The 19860-nt window shown below is 34.4% G+C and overlaps 1 protein-coding gene across 1 annotated transcript in view; it reads left to right on the forward strand.

Annotated features, from left to right (window-relative positions):
- The window catches only part of LOC150092333 (Fanconi anemia group A protein homolog), a 388676-nt gene that overhangs the window by 302420 nt on the left and 66396 nt on the right, over nucleotides 1–19860 (forward strand). Inside the window, exons 28-30 of the mRNA XM_090415063.1 lie at nucleotides 6774–6844; nucleotides 6980–7145; nucleotides 16544–16680. Of these exons, the coding sequence (XP_090271189.1) occupies nucleotides 6774–6844; nucleotides 6980–7145; nucleotides 16544–16680 (374 nt within the window). The remainder of the gene's footprint in view (nucleotides 1–6773; nucleotides 6845–6979; nucleotides 7146–16543; nucleotides 16681–19860) is intronic.

Below are 19860 nucleotides of genomic sequence, written 5' to 3' on the forward strand. Positions count from 1 at the left end.
AACATCAATGGGTTGAATATCAATCACAGTAACATCTCATAAAACACTCAGTTGTTGTAGAGGAATAATATCAGAATGGGATCTTAATTAAATTAAAAATGCCAAGAAATTATTTTGTTTAATCCTTTATCCTTAGTGTAATCAAATAAAATTTGTGTATAAAGTATCTTCATGACCAGGCTACTTGAATTGCATAATGCAAAGTGTGCATCCTTTCAGGTGTGTATAGTACTATGCTTAGTTTGCTTATACAATCAGCCACCTAGTTGTGAAGATATTTCATGGGGAAACTTTGTTTGCATAAACTTGGATAAAGGATTATTCAAGAATATAATTTCTTGGTGTTTTTAATTTAATTTATAACCAAGTGAAAAAAAACTTTTTACAACTAGCTCTCATCCAGAGTATTTCTTTAATAATGATAAATGATGAAGGGAAAAAATGACATAAGGAACCAACAACAAATGAAACTGCAACTCCCACAGAAGAAGAAGAAACAAATGAACATAAGGAAATGGTTCCTTCTGTTATCATGTGAGCCAAGGAACAATGGACAGAAGTGGGCCATGAGCCCTCAAAAATCTTAATTTTTTACAGATGAAGGGGTCTGAATGCAGAGATGGTAGCCAACTGCTATGCACTCACTAAACGTTTAGACAATAAAAACATCCAATCCCACATCTGCATTAAAAAGTGAAAAAACTTCAAAGTGGTACGGCATGATATTACACAATCCGTCACCTCTGAGGAAGTCATAAGAGATCTCTAAATCTGCAGACTAAGCCCTATTAAAGTTAGCCATATGCTTTGAGCAGATAAATGACTAATGCCATGCCTCTTGTCCTAGTGGAAATGAGCAAACAGTACTGAGAAATCTACGACCTAAAAACAGTTTCTGATCTGGCTATAAAATCAGAACCATTACAACAGAAGACATCAACTGGACAGTGCCACAATTGTCAAAAATTCAGTCACATTGCTGCTACGAGGCCGATTTCTGCTGCTTTAAATGCAGAGCAAACCGCACAATAGCTTCTCGCATAAAATCAAAAATAGCCACCTAAATGTGCCAATTGTGGCAGACCACATCCTACAAACTAACAGAGTGCAAGCAATACTTGGCCACTCCAAAATCAAGAAAAGTAAACTTAAGAAATCCCCCCCCCCCATCAACAACTGCATGGACACCCACAGCAAATGCTGATAACTCCGACAACAAACTCTCCAAGCATGTGCCTTGTATGCAAAGGTAGTGGCTTCAAAACCTGCAGGAAAAAAAAAAAAAAAACTGAACCTTAATGCCTGACCAAATCCAGCAAAGCTGTAGTCGTAGTAGCCAGGACTCCATAAACAGTTTGTGAGGTATACACAAACAATCCTTAGTGCACTAGCCAATGGTTAACAAGTGTAGAAGGCCAGACTCTCTACAAATTTGGTTCTGGAATGCCAATCATTTAGGAAACAAAGTATGCAAACCACAAGAATTTATGACATGCTATATTGTTGAGGTAATCCTTGTAAAAGAAATGTACCTTCAACCAGCTTCAGGAACTATATTCTATACTTGTGGGGGGGGGGTTGGAAAGTTCTGATAAACATCAAGAACATTCTGAAAAAGCAGCTATGTGAAGAAAAAAAAATTATGAAGAATTTTCTATATTAAGAAACATTTTTGTTCTATATGTTTATATGCCTAGTACATACAGCAATGACAGACCCAGGGTTGGAGGAGGGATCATATTTGTCAAGCTCAATATAGAACACAATGAAGCTGTAAATCCTGCCACTACCAACATAGAAATCATGGGTTAGAGGTCCAAACTGAAAATATGCTCCATATATAACTCTCCAAACAAACAGTAACTGGAAACTACTTGACTGAAATTCTAGACACAAACAAAGCAGTGCGAGATTTAAATGCTAAGAGCACAGCTTGAAACAGCAGAATTACAAATTGAAATGGTAGAACCCTCAATGACTTTGCTGCTGCCAGGAACATAGTGATTATAGGACCTCCAGAACCCATATACTGCAATGTGGCAGGACTCTGATGTCTTTGACATAGCGATATTACAAAATATTGCACATCAATATCAAATAAGTGTGATCGACAACCTCAGCTCTGACAACAACCCAGTTTTATTTTAAATGGACTTACAATATGAAAATAACCCATAACCCAACAAGGATTATTAATATAAATTAATAACCCATGTTGGGACCCAGATCTTGTCCACATGTCAACTGGACAAAGCTAATGATTGCTGTACATGAATCTGTTGGCCCCCAGCCATCAAATCAAAAGAAAAAAATAATGACTCAGTTTCGATCCTAGAAAATCAGATAACAATTGTATTAACAGCTGTCATTGTGTAGATGTGCCATGCACACAAACTCCGGCATATTTCTGGATGAGAAATGATTCATGAAAAGAACATAACCAGGCAGAATGCTGGCTCCAGAACACCGACAAGCACTCAATAGGGCTACAAAGGAAGTTCGATATACTTAAAAACTATCAATATCGGGATGTGAAACTTCAATTCTTAAGCACAGAGAATCAGACACTTCGAAAAATGACCAAAGCTCTCTTGCATAGAACGTAAATCTCTCCCACCAATCCATGATGAATATAGTGTAGTTTATCATAATGTAGACAAAGTTGAAGCCTTTGCCGACAGCCTAGAAAAACAGTGTAGTCTGAATTACACACATCTGGATCTAAACTTCATTAATAAATCATCAAAACTGATATTACTTGCTGAGATATGTGAAATTATCACCAAACTTAAGAATAAGAAAGCACCAGGCTCAGTTTGGATTTCTAACAGAATCATCAAATGCCTGTCACATAAAGCCGTAATGCTGCTATTATTAATGCACTATTAAGATATCGGTACTTCCCTCTATGATGGAAAGTAGATGTTATCCTAATCCCTAAATGAGGTAAAGCAGCACACCTTTCCCCAAACTATAACCTGTTTTCCTGCCTAGGAAAAATAGCTGAGAGGGTAATATAATAAAGCTGCAAAAAGTCACTAAAGAATTAAATCTCATCCCCAATGAATAATTTGAATTCTGGGAGAACCATTTCATAGAACAAGTTCTCAGAGTCGTGGAATACAGCATAGAGTTCAACAGCAACACATGGGCAATATTCCTGGACATTGCCAAAGCATTCGACAAAATATGGCACGGTTGGCTTCTTTTCAAACTCCTGCAGGCCAAATTCCCACTGGAACTGGTCAAAATTACTGAATATCACCTCAGCAATCTTAAACTCCGAGTGAGGCTAGAGGGAATTAGATCATCTGAATGCAACCACTGAAAGAGTCTCCCAGTGCTACCTGCTATCACCTGTACTCTTTGCTGTCTATGTGGCTGACATCCCACGCACAGTTTCCGCCACCTTGATCTAGATTGACAACTGACAAACTGCAAAACATAAACTGAAAATGAAGTCTCAGTACTAGAACAATAATGCAAAAAATGACAAATTGATGTTAATGCAGACAAGAGCACTTCAGTGCTATCTGAAAGAAGACGAGTGTCCCTGGAGGGTGAAGTTGTGTTTGCCATTCCATGGCAACCAGTAGCCAGATACCTAGGGGTACAAATAGATAAAAGGCTTCACTTTACAACTCATCAATCATGTCTACTCAAAAGCAAATGGGGCAGCTATACCCATTACTGAATCATCATAGCTGGCTAAGCACAGAACTCAAACTGCTGCTATGCAAGATGCAGATCAGGCCAGTCCTGATGTTGTGCTACCTGCTTGAAGTCACACAGCAGATTCAAATATTAGTAAACTACAGACATTCTAAAACAAATATTTGTGAATAGCATTTAATGCACCATGATTCCTAATAAACATACAGCTTCACTGAGAAGTTGATATCCCTGAGATCAAAACTTACCTATGTGAAAAGGCTGCAAAATTCTTTGCAATGCTGTTATCCATCCAGATCCACCAAGCAGTAGACTACATTGAATGATTCTGCAAAACATAAACATTCCAAAACCATAGTGAACAGGTAAGTTTTTTGTAACGCACTACCAGAAGACCAAAATGAGTAAGCCAAAGGCTCATTGATATTCCAACCCCGTTACAGTCTACCACCTAGCAGTAGACTTAAACAAATATCTCAGGACAAACATCCCAAGAAACCATACTGAATGAGTAGTTTGTTTTTGCATAGCATCATGCACACCCAAAAGAATGTGTTCTTTGCATTATGGGATACTAAGACAGTTAATGTGAAGTTATTAGCTTCTGTATACAATTAGCCTGGTTGTGAAGATACTTTATGCACAAACTTTTTTTTTTGCTTATATTTGCATAAAGAATTAAACAACAATATAATTTCTTAGCATTTCTAATTCAATTTATAACCAAGTGAAAATACTTTCTACAGGAATGGGATCTTCTTGATTTTCCTAATGAGGAGATATGTTCAATGCTCAAAGATCAGAGAGTGACGGGTATGATGTGCATCTAATACATAGGGGTGGTCACCTGGTTCCAACAAGGAACATCATCCTTATTTTTCACATACCTAAGCTTCCATCATCTGTAAAAGCATGGTATTTCAACTCTACTGTTAGACTCTTCTAAGATACTTTAAATGTCAGAAATATAGACTTGCCCAAACTGCTTGTTGTGTCTTTACCACATGTGTCCTATGTGGTAGTAAAGAGCATGATAACAAATCTTTCTCTTCAAAGCTAAATATGTCAACTGTCAAGAGAGATCATCCAGTTTACTCCTATGCATGTCAGAAGTGGAAAGATAATAAAGAACAAAAGATCAAACCAGAACGATATATATCATATCATGATGCAAAAAGGAAGTTAACTACTACCACACCTGTCCTGAAATTCTCATATGCTGAGAAGGTGGCAAATAAGAAAATATCAATAGCATTTCAAACTCATATGTCTATTCTATCATCTGATCATTCCACTATACCTGAACTTTATGACCTTGAGTGCTTCTCTGTTGAGCACATCAATCACTTAGCCTACACTTTCACTCCAGAAACAATTCCAAAAATGATTCCATTTGATGAGAACTCGCTTGTCAAAAAAAATTATTGCAACATTTATATCACTTAAAAATAAACCACTAGACCCTTCCACAGAAAAAATGAATACTGCAGTATGCAGTACAAGTAAATTAAACTTGTGTACTGATCCTGACATCAAATGATGTGATTGAATATATTTTCTGAGGAAGAGATGGACACTGGCTATCCATACCTCTCAGAATCAGTTGATAAATATAAACCTGACAAAAGTAAGCTCTCGGCCTCCTGAAAATCAGACAAATCTAGAAAGCTAAAGCAATATGAAAAATTTTTACAATAGAATTGTAAATTTTACAGAATTGTCATAGATTTCACTAGAATATCAACAATATCAGAACTGCAGAAACACAAGTCAACAGGAAACATATTTAAAACTCATTGAGGACCCTACCTTAAAGAATTTCACTGTTGTACACAAGGACAGAATTGGTCCCAGTTTATACTATAATTTAATACAGTGTATACTAACTATCCCATTCTGATGTGTTACCAGTAATACTGACTTAGGCATTTTTTGCACATTCTTACAATCAACTACCTCACTGGTGTCTGTGTATTTTCACTCAACAGCTCTCCTCCCCACCCACACACACACACACACACCCTAAAAGCTCTAGTTGCCCTGATTTTGCACATCCACTTTCACTTCATTCAACACTTTTTCCAGACTCTGAACACCAAATCCATTCAGGTGCAAACCATCCTTCTTTCATAAGTCCTTTCATCCACCAAACTCACTCCACACATCCTCAAATTCCACATCATTCCTACTGCATAACCTACACATCGATTCATTAGCTATTATGGTCCTCCTTCTCAGCTCATCTCTGTCTTACTGCAGCAGCAGACTCACTAGCTTAACTCTCTCACTCTTTTGTTTTGCAACTTTCATTAACTCTGTCATGTCCTCTCTCATACCATACTTTCTTCCTTTCAAATCATTCATTCCAGCCAAAACAATCAACTCTTTCCCCCTACACTTTTGCATTCTAATAGCCTTGCTAACATCATTAATTTTTGCACCCAGGAACCACAATTTTATCATCCTCTCACCAATCACACCTCTTATGAAAGAACCGCCATACAAAACCATCTCTTTAATTTTTCTCTCTTAGTCAAGCATTCATTTCTCTTTTCTCACACTTCTTTCTTTCTGCTCTCGGCTGGATCACTCTCCTGATGTTTCTGCATGCACTCCAGCTCTTGTTTCGTCCTGTGTATCACTCCACATAAATGCACTATTTTATTATGGCCAGCTCTTCATTCTTTACACCCATGATACTATTATTCCTTTAATCATCACTTTTACTCTCTCTCTCTCTCTCAATCATGTCACTTTTAATCTCTTTCATTTCTGTCTTCAGTTACACTGTCATCACATTTTCACCTGCATTCTCTATTCCATTCATGAATTATAGTTGTAACAATTCCAGTCATGATTCTTTTTTCTTACAGTTGTATTGTCACACCTATAATGCAGTCCATTTAATCTTTCCTGAGTGAGATTCACATGAAAAAATAAAATAAAACACTATTCTTGGTAACTAATTGTTTATCAAACTGTCATATGCACCATAGTTAATGATTTTTTTTTCAACAACTTAGTAGTTGTCCAAATTAGATTTCTCTTTTTTAAGTACATTCTGTTTTAGTGGCATATATATATTGTATTTTATGTTACAGCTTAGTATGGAAGACTGGTTGCAGTGGGAACTTGCTTTCTTTCCTGAAAATGATTTCACAGCAGCTGAAAGGTATACCTTCCATACAATTTTTGGACATAATTAAATTATGACATTCTTACAATGAGAAATCTGATTTATGTTTTATTTTATGAAGTTACAAATCTTTTTCTAACATAATACATGCCCGATTTTTCTTTTATGTAGATTGGAATATCTTTACTGGTGTATCCATTGTCATTATATCCCACTATGCATTAACAGTGGTGGTTGTGAAGGTTCCTTAAGAAAAGCTTTTTCTCTCATATTTAAAGCACTTTTCTCCAATAAAGGAAGTTCTCCTTCATATTTTCATATACTTGTATACTTACAAGTAAGTATAAAACTATGCAACGTATGAAGAGAATAGGAATTATTTGATGTTTTAAGGATACTTGTGACATAAAGACTGAATAATATAAGCATGTAAACACAAGAAAAATATTTAATTAACCAAATATTTCGGTCTGGAAATAGCAGACCATCTTCAGTGGCACTACAAGAACAGTTTAAAAAAAAATACAAGGTGGAATACTAACAATAGATCATTTAAAAATAGAACAAGCTGCATGATGTTATATCACTAAGTATTAAAGGGAATATTTTTAAGCAGAGACATGATTGAAATAAAGATATTAATTAATAATATTAAATAACATAAAATTAATATGAATTAATGAGTTATCCTGATTACACTTTCCCAGATTTTTTATATAGATATACTGGACGTTCTCTTGAAAAAAGAATCCAAGAACATCAATCCTCCATTCATCACAACAAACCTGAAAAATCTGGATTGGCTCAGCACGGGATTGAAACTAACCACAACATCCTTTGATCAAAAACTCGCCTCTTACCTAGATCCCATTATAAATGTGAACGTTTATTCAAAGAAAGCATAGAGGCTTTACTCCATCGTCCTAACCTGAATTGGAATGACTGTATATGTATATCAGAAATCTGGGAAAGTCTAATCAGGATAACTCATTAATTCATATTAATTTTATGTTATTTAATATTATTAATTAATATCTTTATTTCAATCATGTCTCTGCTTAAAAATATTCCCTTTAATACTTAGTAAATATCACACGGCTTGTTCTATTTTTAAATGATCTATTGTTAGTATTCCACCTTGTATTTTTTTTTTAAACAGTTCTTGTAGTGCCACTGAAGATGGCCTGCTATTTCCAGACCGAAATATTTGGTTAATTAAATATCTTTCTTGTGTTTACATGCTTATATTATTCAAGAATTATTTGTTTTCTTGATTTGATTTAAAACTGTGATCTGTATATTATAATATATGCCTATTTTAATATTATGTCAATGAATTTTATCATTTTGAAGCTATAACCATTGTACATTTTAAAACAAATTTCAAATACAAGGTGTGAGAAAAAATGTCCAAAAATGAGAAAAAGGTTAGCACAGAATACCTCTGATGGATGTAGGTAGATTAGAGGTTTGTGTTGCTATATGTTGAAAAATCATAGTTGGTATTATGAAAAGTAATACCTGTTGTTGACAATGACACCAGACTCTCATGGAGTCAAAAAGACTCATCATGGAAGGTACACACTGATATACAAAGCTCATCAATTATTGTGTATTAGATCCCCTTTACAGTTTCTTCTCTATGAAACAAATGTAATTTCAAAGAATAGATTAATTAATTTTGCTACAAACTGGGAGACACTGTCATAAAATCTTTTGAGATGCTCAAATATAAAAAATTATTATTATTACATGAAACCCCAGAGAGATCGGGGAAGGGCGCCTACTCTACAACTACAGCGAACTGCATCATCAACGACAACTAGAACAATGCCATCTACTGCCCACCACCACCACTAGTATTTTCATAGACATCCATGCCCACGGCAGGATTTGAACCTACAGCCTTTTGGCTGGAGAGCGGACACGCTAACCACTCAGCCAAACAGGCCGGCAATTAATGAATATACCAATATTTTATTCAAATCTGAGTGGGATGGTGATAACATTACACGAGAGTAACTGTGGGTTTAAGGGGATGTTGAAATGCATGTACACGAATACCAGAAGTATCAGAAATAAAGGAGAGGAGTTTTGAGCAGTGGTCAGCTCGAATTGGCCAAAAATTATAGCTATCAGTGAGACCAGGTTCACAGAAAATTGTATAATTAGAGGGATAGAATGTAAAGGGTATTATATTTTCAGTGAGGATAGAGGGAATAGGATAGGAGGGTGTGGAATTATTGACAGCTGAAGAACTTTAACCAGTAAAATTAGAATTTATAGAGGATTTTAGGTCTGGGAGGAGATGGTTCATTTGAAGCTATCTGATGTTGAGATAGAAGCCTATACATCAAAATGTATTATTGGTTGCTGCTATAGACCAGGAGGTCCACAGGAAAATGTAGATGTCATGCATCAGCAAATTAGCACAATGAGTGTAAGCTGAGTGAGCATTATGGCAACTTTACCAATAGGGACATATGAGGGTGGTCTAAAACGTTCTCGGCCTAAAAATGAAAAAACAAATTTATAATTTCAAAATTATTTTTATTTTTCAACATAATCTCCCTTAAGACTAATGCATTTATTCCAGTGATGCTCCAGCACCATTATCCCGTCCCTGTAGTGGTTCTCAGTAAGATCTGCAAAATACCCCCTCTACAGCTGCAATCACCTCTTGATTTGAAGAAAAACGCTGACCAGCGAGGGAAAAGTTTTAGTTTTGGGAAGAGATAGAAGTCAGAGGGTGCCAAATCTCGGGAATAGGGTGGATGTTTAAACAATTCAGAGCAGATCCCTTAATTTTCCCATTGCCAAAACACCTTTGTGGGCAGGTACATTGTCCTGATGAAAGATGATTTTTTTCTTCTGCAAACCAGGTCTTTTCTCACGAATTTTTTCATCTTTTCTGGTTAAAAGATCGAAATAATATTCCCTGGTTATTACATTTTGGAAAATTATGGAGACAACTACTGTGTTTGAGGTGATGGAGGCAACTGCCGTGCTGTCTCCATAATTTTCCAAAATGTATTCTAATCACCGTGTAAGCCTCAAAGAAAGGATTCCCTAGTTATTGTTTTACCCTTTTCAAGATAATTAATAAACAAAATGCCTTTAGCATCCAAAAATACCAATTCCATGACCTTTTCCTGCTGATGGAACCGACTTTATCTTCTTTGATGCTGAACAACCGGCTTCTCTCCATTGTTTTGACTGCTGTTTGGATTCTGGGGTATAATGATGAATCCAAGTCTCATCCATAGTAATAAATCGACGAACGACAGTTTTATTCTTGTTAAAATGCTCCAAGCACTGTTCAGAGATTTTCATGCGAGTGCGTTTTTGATCTGTTGGGAGTAAGCAAGGCACCCATCTTGTGCAAAGCTTTTTCATTTGCAATTCTTCATGCAAAATATGTCCTACACCTCATCTCATCTCATTTTCCTTTCCCATCTTTTACCTGGTTGTCCTACATGTTCGTTTGAAATGCCTATAGTCTCAGCAGTTTTACACACTTGGACTCTCCAGTCATCCAATACCATATCGTGCACTTGATCAATGATTTCTGGTGTTGTTACACTTTTTGGACGTCCTTCATGTGGATCATCTTCAAGGCTGGTATGGCCACATTTAAATTCGGCAGCCGATTTCTTAATTGTCGAAAATGAAGGAGAAGAGTGCCCATAAGCCTTTATGAACTTCGAATGAATTTCTTTTGGCATTAAACCTTCTTTTACAAAGAAATTTATAACTGCACGATACTCAATTTTATCCATTTCAAGGAATGCAGACAATACTTTTGCTTCAGACAGCTGTATAAAACAAACTACATGATAGAATGACTTGAAATTTCATATGGATGCTTATGACAAATGTACCAACTTAGAAAAAAAAAAAAATCTTGCCAATAGTGTTACCATCTATGGTTGAGGCCGAGAACTTTTCAGACCACCCTAGTAGATTAGAGGGAGGAAAGGAGGAGAAGATGGAAGTGGAATTTTTATACAGTTGCTAAGGGATAATTACCTGAAACATTATATCACAGAGGAGACCAGAGGTTTGAGAGTGCTGGATCTGGTAACAGACATACACCCATAACCAAGGTTAGACACTCTGCCTCCAATAGGGGAGAGTGACCATACAGTCTTGTTTTGGGAAGTTGCTCATCATGTGGATTTCTCAATCAAGAAAGGGTTTATATTTAACTATAAAGCTGGTAATTATGACAGACTTCAGAAGCATCTTACAGCAGTGGCATGGCTTGAGGAGTTGCTAGGAAAGAATGTTAGTAGTGCATGGGGAGCAGTCAGGAATTGTTTCAGAAAAGTAATATCAGACTGCAAGATCATAGTCAGGAGGATAAACCAAGCGGAGATTAAGTGGATGATTAGGGATATAAAGAAAAGGCTGCAAAAAAAAAAAAAAAAAGAAAGAAAGAAAGAAAGAAAGAAAACATTGTTGTGGGAACATAGAGAAAAAGGTAATCAGCATATTCATGAGCAGTACGAAGTGCAAGTAAGAAGGGTAACTAGTATGGAAAGAAATACCAAATCAGATTAGGACAAAATAGGTTAATCAGGCAAAGTAAATCCAAAAGAGCTTTTTCATTATGTAGCAAATAAGAGAAGGAATGACTGGAAAGATGACTTTAATCAATGCTGATGGAGAAGGTGACAGAAGCAAATGAAATGTTGAGTTAATGAGTGATTGCTTTTCAAAGGTGTATCATCCAGGTGACTTTGAAAAAGCATTTAACAAAGTTAAAAGAAACATATTATTTAACATATTAAAAGAAAGACAAATACCAAATAATATCCTAAAAGCTATCACAAGTATATATGAAAATAATCAAATACAAATAAGATTAAATCATGAGCTATCATATACGAGAGAGATAAACCAAGGGGTCCGACAGGGATGTCCCCTCTCAGCAACTCTTTTTAATATTTACTTAAATGGAATAAAAATTTACATCAAGGAATTAAACTTTCTCCTACAGTTAACTTAAACACTTATTTTTGCCAACGACCAAATAATAATTACAAATTCTGAAGATAACTTACAGAAAGCTATTTTAGATCTAAATGAGATAGCCAAAGATTATGGTATGATAATATCAACAGAAAAATTAAAAACTATGGCTTTTAAAGGACAAGATCCAGCAAGAACTAAAATAGTAATAGATAACAAGATCTTAGAACAGGTGAATTCATTTAACTACCTAGGATGTATGATCACATACGAAAATGAAAAAGATATAAACGTAAAAATTGCAAAATATTTAAAAATAACAGGTGTAATTAACTCTATATTTAAACCAAACCTAGTTCAAAAACAAACCAGACTAAAAGTATACAATACATTAGCCCTTCCAGTCTTAATGTATGGAACAGAAATCTGGACAATAAAACAAAATGACAAACAAAGATTAATAACAGCAGAAATGAAGTTTATGAGAAAAACTGCAAAGTATACCCTATTTGATCACAAAAGAAACGAAGATATTATGAAAGAATTAAACCAAGAACCAGTAATTGAAAAAATTAAAAAATATAAACATAGATGGATGGAACACGTTCAAAGAATGAAAACAGAAAGATTACCAAAACAAGCCATTAGGAAAAAGAAAACCAGTATACTCTTAAACGATTCAATGATGACTTTTAAGGCCGGAACAGGCCATGCTGATGATCATCATCCAGGTGGAGATTTTGCAGTTGCTGATGGAGATGCTCAGCATATTGAAAAATATCAATGTGAATACAGCAGTGGAACCAGATGGCATGTCATGAATTAAGAGAACTGGCAGTGCCTGTGATGAAATTGATCATTGTAAGTCTCATCTCTAGCACAGTTACAAAGGAGTGGAAAGGGGGAACAACAGTTCCATTGCATAAAGGTGGTTCCAAAACAGAAACAGCAAATTACATGCCAGTTAATACCTCAGGAATGGTGGTTAAAGTATTAGAAAAGTTGGTTGAAGTAAGATCCAGTAGTGTGTGGATAGGAATACGGTACTGTAGGGTGGGCACATGACTTTGTAAAATATAACCCCTGCCTTAGTAATTTACTCATGTTTTATAATAGAGTGACAGCAGAATTAGATAAGGAATATGCCTACTAGACCATTGTATTAAGACTTTGCAAAGGCATATGACAGAATACCACATGGAAAAGTATTATGAAAGTTGGAGCAAATCGAAATGCATATGAAGTTGGTAGCATGAATAGGAGGTGGCTGACAGACAGAGAGTAGTATATGGTTGAATGGAATCTAGGAGAATAAGGGTCTTATTAAATCTCTTCCTATATGTGAAATATAAGAAGAGATTTAGGAAAGGGGGAAGGGATATTCTGTTGTTTGCTGATGATGCAAAACTGGAGAGGGCAATAGTCAATAAAGGTGATGTAGATGTCTTGTAGGATGATTTGAATAAATTGGCATTGTGGGCCAAGGATAATGATTATTGATTTAATGTTGCAAAATCTAATGTTATGCACTTTGGGTTGAAAAGGTTACATATTCTGTATCACATTGCTGGTTCTGGATTGGAGGAAATTGATGAGAGTAGAGACTTGGTTGTAATGGTGGACAGAGAGTGAAGTTCAGAGGGTATATTGCAAAAGTTTGTAATATAGCTCAAATGATTACTGGAACGTTGAAAAAACACTACTAACAAGTAAAAATAAGAAAGTTATTATTCCACTTTATCAGGCTGTGATTTGGCAACATCTTGACACAGATTTTGTCACCTGGGTTTCTTGGAGATCAGAATATGGTGGAGAGATGCAGAGACAAGTGACCAAGTTTGTGACAGGCCTGTGGATTGCTTCTTGTGAAAATAGATTGTAGGTGTGTGGGTTGCAAAATTGAGTTGATAGGAGGAAAAAGAGGGATATATACGATAGAAACTTATAAGTTATTAAAGAGGTTCAGAATTTACTAAGGAAATTTTTCAATATATGACAAATAGAGCAATAACTAGAGGTCCTTCCTGGAAGTTATGTAAGCATGTGGTTATTAAGGGTGTTCAGACTAAATTTTTTGCTTGGAGAGTGGTCAGTGAGTGGAATGGATTGCCAGAATTAGTTATGAGTGTACTGATAGTGAATGAGTTTAAGGAGAGCTATGGTAGGTATTGTGTGTATGAAAGTTAGTGTAGGTCTCTCACAATGAGTTTTTCTGACTCCATGATGATACCTGCATAATAATATTAGTATATAATGGAAATATTCAAATTGTAGTAAAATGAAGGAGAACTAAAGTCTTATCAAGTTCCCCTTGCAATTATTGATAGCAGCATCCTGGGCCATTGGGCTAAAACTCAAAATAAAAGTCTCAGATTTTCTTCAGTCATTGACAAAATTGATCTAGGAAGTAGTGTACATTTAAGTTTCTTGGTTTGTGCTGAAACTTTCAAAATGACAGCATCACTGCTTCTTTGTAATTTTTGAGATATTTATCAACAATAACAACAGCATAATTGAACAAAATAAGCTAAGCCTTTAAGTCTGCAGATATTTTGTTCGATTCAAAGTGGTAACTTTGCAAAGCTCTAAGCACTCAGAATCACTTCACTACAAATAAGTATAAATATTGGGATAAAGAAGAACTGAAGGCTTATCAGTTGCCCTTTGCAGCTGGGCCATTCGATTAACATTCATAAAATAAGTTCAAAATTTTGGGTAACTTAATTGGAGTCATAATTGTTGAGATTAGGAAAATGCTTCATTTTTGCTGTCCTTCAAGACATTTAATCCAGCAACTTAGGCTGCTTCTATTTCTAGTAGCAGCCTAGGTTGCTGCTAGAAATAGAAGCAACTATTTATTGCTTTCATTTATTTCCTTCATTTTGAATATTTCTGCTACATACTTAATTTAGCACCTACATGTTTCTGAAACTTCGTGTTCTAAAGAAATTTGTTTGAATCCAGCAAAATATCAGCTGACTTAATAAATCCATAGTTGATTTTGGCCATTAATCATCAAATTCAGATGACTACCCCCAAAGGGGTGTACAAGATGCTATAATAGTACTACATGATTAAGTTTGCACTATTACCAGCTTCCTGTTAACACTTTTCTTCCTGATTAATCTGTTATTTTTCAAGTCTCCAATATGGTCACATCTAGCATTTCTGTCTTCTAAAACACTTTTAACTGCATCAGTCCATCCAAATCTTGGTCTTGTTCCTACCATCTATGCAGCAACCACCTGTTTTGCTAGTATTTCTTTTCTTTCTGAGTGACACAACCTCTGCTCTCACATTCCTTCTAAACAGAGTAAATTAAATTGGCAAGAAATTATGTGCTTGTTTAGCAGTTTACCGAATTGTAAGCAAACCAAAGTTTGCATCTGAAGTAATTTCACAACTAGGCTACTTGTATAGAAGCATTTGACCTCATCAGTTACCTTAGTATCCCATAATACAAAGCACACTTCTTTTCAGACTTGTATATTGCTATGCATTAAGTGAAGAGTCCTATCCACACCAGTTTTGACCTTTATTGAGGTCTCATCATTGGTAGATAGCTCCAGGAAGATACAAAGATTAAATAAATGCAGAAATCGTATATATTTCCCACATATAAGTAGTTAAAAGGTAGATCACCTTTTAACTACTTATATGTAGTTAAAAGGTGATCTACCTTTTAACTACATATAAAAGTTAAAAGTTACTTTGTAACGAAATTGGAAAAAAAAAAACTTTCTACATCTATCGCTGATTCGGTATTTAATAATAAGGTGATCCACCTTTTTACTACTTGTATGTGGGAAATATAGGACATAGGAGAGAATAGCTTAATTGTGAGTGAGCAGGAGGTATTTTTTTTTAAAAAAAACTTTCTACATCTATCTCTGATTCAGTATTTTCATAAGGTTATCCACCTTTTTACTATTTGTATGTGGGAAATATAGGACATAGGAGAGAATAGCTTAATTGTGAGTGAGCAGGAGGTATTTAAAAAAAAAAAAAAACTTTCTACATATATCTCTGATTCAGTATTTTCATAATAAGGTGATCCACCTTTTTTTACTGCTTATATGTGGGAAATATAGGACATAGGAGAGAATAGCTTAATTGTGAGTGAACAGGAGATATATATATATATATGAAGATATAAATTAAACATCATAAGGTGGCAATTTTAAAAAAAAATCTTTGGAATTGAAAAAAAGAGTGCTGTAAAAGGAATCAGGGATGATAAAGGTGACATAAAAACTGAAGATAAAGACATTCTGAATATCTTGAGTAATCACTTTGATAAACAGCTAAATGATATAACCAGTGACAGAATAGGAGTAGAACATATTCAGGAATAGTCAAGAATACATATTAATACTTGCAAAAAAAAACTATCAGAAACATGAAATATGGAAATATAACAGATGTAAAGAATGTTCCCTATAAAATAGATTAAAGTTGGTAGGTTACAAGTTTGGTTGATATATAGAAAAGAGAGAGAGAGAGAATATGTAGGAACATATCAGTTACTTAAGGAGTTTCATGGGATATATATATATATATATATATATATATATATATGAGCTATTTTTGCTCTTTCTGTTTCCCAAAGTACAATGTTCTAAGTACAATGATAATACCAGATCATTCTCTAATGTAATAACAATTAGAAAGATATTGATCAAAACTTGATATTTTTGTATATTCTGCTACAGTCATTGAAATGGATAATGCCAGCAATAATTTTTTTTTGTATCATTTTAGGAAATGATAATGTCTGCAAATCCATTAATTCAAGATAATTCTGATAATTTACCATGGCTTCTACAAGAATTTTCCTCATTAATCAAGAAAAGTGCATCAGTTGATAATTCAGAAGCTGCTCTTCATAAATTTTTTGGGTATCTTTTATGACTTATTTTCCTGCTTAATATTGAAACTATTGTGTAGATTTATTATAAACTTTATAATGCTGTTCTTCTGCAAGTGAAAGAAAATAACCATTTATGATACAATGAGCTGTGTGTGTGTGTGTGTGCGTATGCATGCACGCACATACCTTAACAATGAGGACTTACCAAAAGCTTTTCATTTGAAATACTGTAAGCAAAGTACCTAAATAATCTGTTTCCTTCCTTCTATATTTTGTTCTAAGCATCAGTAAGTTATATATCATCTGTTAATGGATGATATGAATTCAATAAAAAAAAATGTTTAACTTGGTCTCAATAAATAATAGGTGAAGGAATGAAAGTTGGGTGTGGCAATTCAATTTTAAATGGATACAATTACTATAATTTTTTTTGGCTGATCAGCGAAGTGGATGCATTCATATCATTCCTACTTTATTTGTTTTTCTTTGTTTTCACTTTTTTTAAAATTTATTTATTTGTATATGATAATCTCACTCACAAAAGGTTTGAAACCTATAGCATGTTAGGACTCTGGGTGGGACAAAGAGTTAATTAACTAGAGTAGTGGTCCAAGATTATAATTGGGGAACACTGCTCTGGAGACCAAACAAGGTGATTTTTCAAAGTACTGAAGGCCTCCAGTAAACATGGTTTTGGGGATGGTTTCATACCAGATAATGGAAATATCCACCTAAATTCTTACACAAATGCCTACCACAATAGGATTCAAATCCAGAACTGACTGGTATCCACTAAACTATCTCCTCAGCCACTAGGCTGGAAAACTTGGATACCCAAAGTAAAAGTTTAGATATAATGCCAGCAATCACAAAAGTAATCTGCCCGTCTCAGTGGTTTAGTTAGTAAAAGTCACTGATTCTGTTTATCTACTGAAATAGCTGCAAGTTGAAATCACATTTAAGGCAGGAATGTTTCTAAAAATAAGCTTACTCTGGATAAATAGAAACTGTTTCTTAGGTTTTATAAGGCTTGCCTTTTAAAAACAAAATAGAAAAATTACTTTCATTCTAGTATGGTTTTAATACCGTTCTTAGTTCTAAGTAAGTTGATATATTGCTGTTGTTGGGGTAGAAATGGTTTTATTCTAATAAAACCATTTCATGGTATCAAAAAAGCTGTTTTTGATACCAGTGAATTTCACGTTGGTCAGAAAAATAAATTTACAAACCTACTACTGCATTTATTGTGAACACGTTAAAATCTCAGAATTTTCAGGAAACTTATGTTTCTTTATGAATAACTGAAATTTCCAAAATCAGCAACCCAGCAACATTTCCTATCCTTACATAGACAAGATCACTACAGGAAGTGATGATGTACTTATTGCAAATTACACTACCAGCTAATCTTTTTATTCACAAAGGGAGTAAGCGAAACTTTTTTTGCCCTAAATTTTGAAAATCAGTGAGTAGTCAGTCAATTCTTTGTTCTTGACAGTAGTTGTATTCAGATCTAGAAACAGATTTTTCAAGACTTCAGGGTGATAGTATGGCAGACAAATGCCACCATCTCATATTTCTAAATCCTTATAGTATATTATTGTCTGTATGGTGTATTATTGTCTTTTTCTGAGTTCTGGGGGTTAAAAATCCAATTTTCTGGAAGGGGGATGTAACTCAGAATTGATTGAAAAAAGGCTTAGAAAAGTTTCTCTAGTCAGTGAAACTGACTTTCTTCCGGTTGTGTATACCATGGAAGCAGAAAACATAGGAAACTAATCTTTTTTTTTTTATTTTTTAATTTCTTAATTATCATAAAAAAGTATAACCAAATGACAAAAAATATCACATTTACAAACAACAATTATTTTATTATTTTTTTAAAGAATGAAAAAAGTAATGATAATTCTAATATTGCTGTTTTAAAGAATTTAAATTTCTGTAGCTATTTGTTATAAAGAGGGATTATTTATTATTTAATTATTATCAATCCTCATTTGTTATGAGATTTTCTCTATAATGATTATTTCTATTTCCGAGTGTTTTTATTTATATACACAAGGGTTCAATTCCGATGGGTGCAATGTCTTTTAACTGTTTCTTTCAGAATCTGAAAAATCACTGACTTAAGACCAAATACAAAATATACACATTTAATAAAACAAAAACAATATATACACTTCAAATAAAATTACACTAACTACAAAATTAACTGGATCCAAGGCCTTTTAAAATAAACTTACTTTAGAGATCATCCATTCTCTGACTCATTCTATTACTGGTTTGTTTAACATATACTTAATCACGTCTACTAGACTAAACACCTTGTTTACACAATAACAAAATGTTCATAGTCAGTTTCTTTGTTAAGGCCTTTTTCCGAAGATATAAGATTCTCTTCTTCTTTTCCATAGAATCCTTTCTCATCACCCTTATGTAGCACACATTATTCCAATTAAGTGGATATTGAATCCAACATTATTTCATAGCCAAATATAGAAACTACAAGAGTTTCACACCGAATACAGAGACTATAAAAGTTTCGGCAGATACAAGTATACACTAAACCTTTCATGACGGGCAACTCGTAGTAAAGGTGGAGCAAGCTCTGATCACTGTCCTTAGTATTTTCCCTGTGAAGACTTTTGGCTCTTTTTTCAGTACGCATTATTCCTCCTGACTCTGAAGTATAGATATTCTGAATTCACCGAAGTATAAGTACTCTTACCTCATGCAGTTCAATTTTGTTAATTTTTGTACCAGCAAAAAAAAGTTTTTTCTACTGCTTTATCTAAGTTGCTAAATTCCATCTCCTTTTCCAGTAGAAATAACAAATAGACCCGGCATCCTTAAGACAGGTGAAATTTTCCAATCAGCATTTCCTCGAACATTCCTATAGAATGTCAATTGAAATATTTTCTTTTATTTACCAATACTTATTTATAGTCTTAACTCCTCCACTTTAAAGGCTCACAATTCTATTAATATTCAATTAATAGAATTAATATTCCTCCCACTGTCACATAAAACTAAATAAACTTCATAAGAACAAAATTCCTGCCTCTGTGTTCTTAAACTTCCATTAGCTCTCCCTAGTTTTTTCCCTCCGTTACTTCCATACTGAATGCTCTCTTGTTGTTTCCATTACTATCAAACTCTTTGATATTCCTATCAAACTCCTTGGCGAGCATGCATACTCCATGAAAGT

The sequence above is a fragment of the Typopeltis vanoorti genome, chromosome 26, assembly GCF_054136105.1.
Source record: "Typopeltis vanoorti isolate ZY-2024b chromosome 26, IOZ_Tvanoo_1.0, whole genome shotgun sequence".
In the NCBI taxonomy this organism is placed as follows: domain Eukaryota; kingdom Metazoa; phylum Arthropoda; class Arachnida; order Uropygi; family Thelyphonidae; genus Typopeltis; species Typopeltis vanoorti.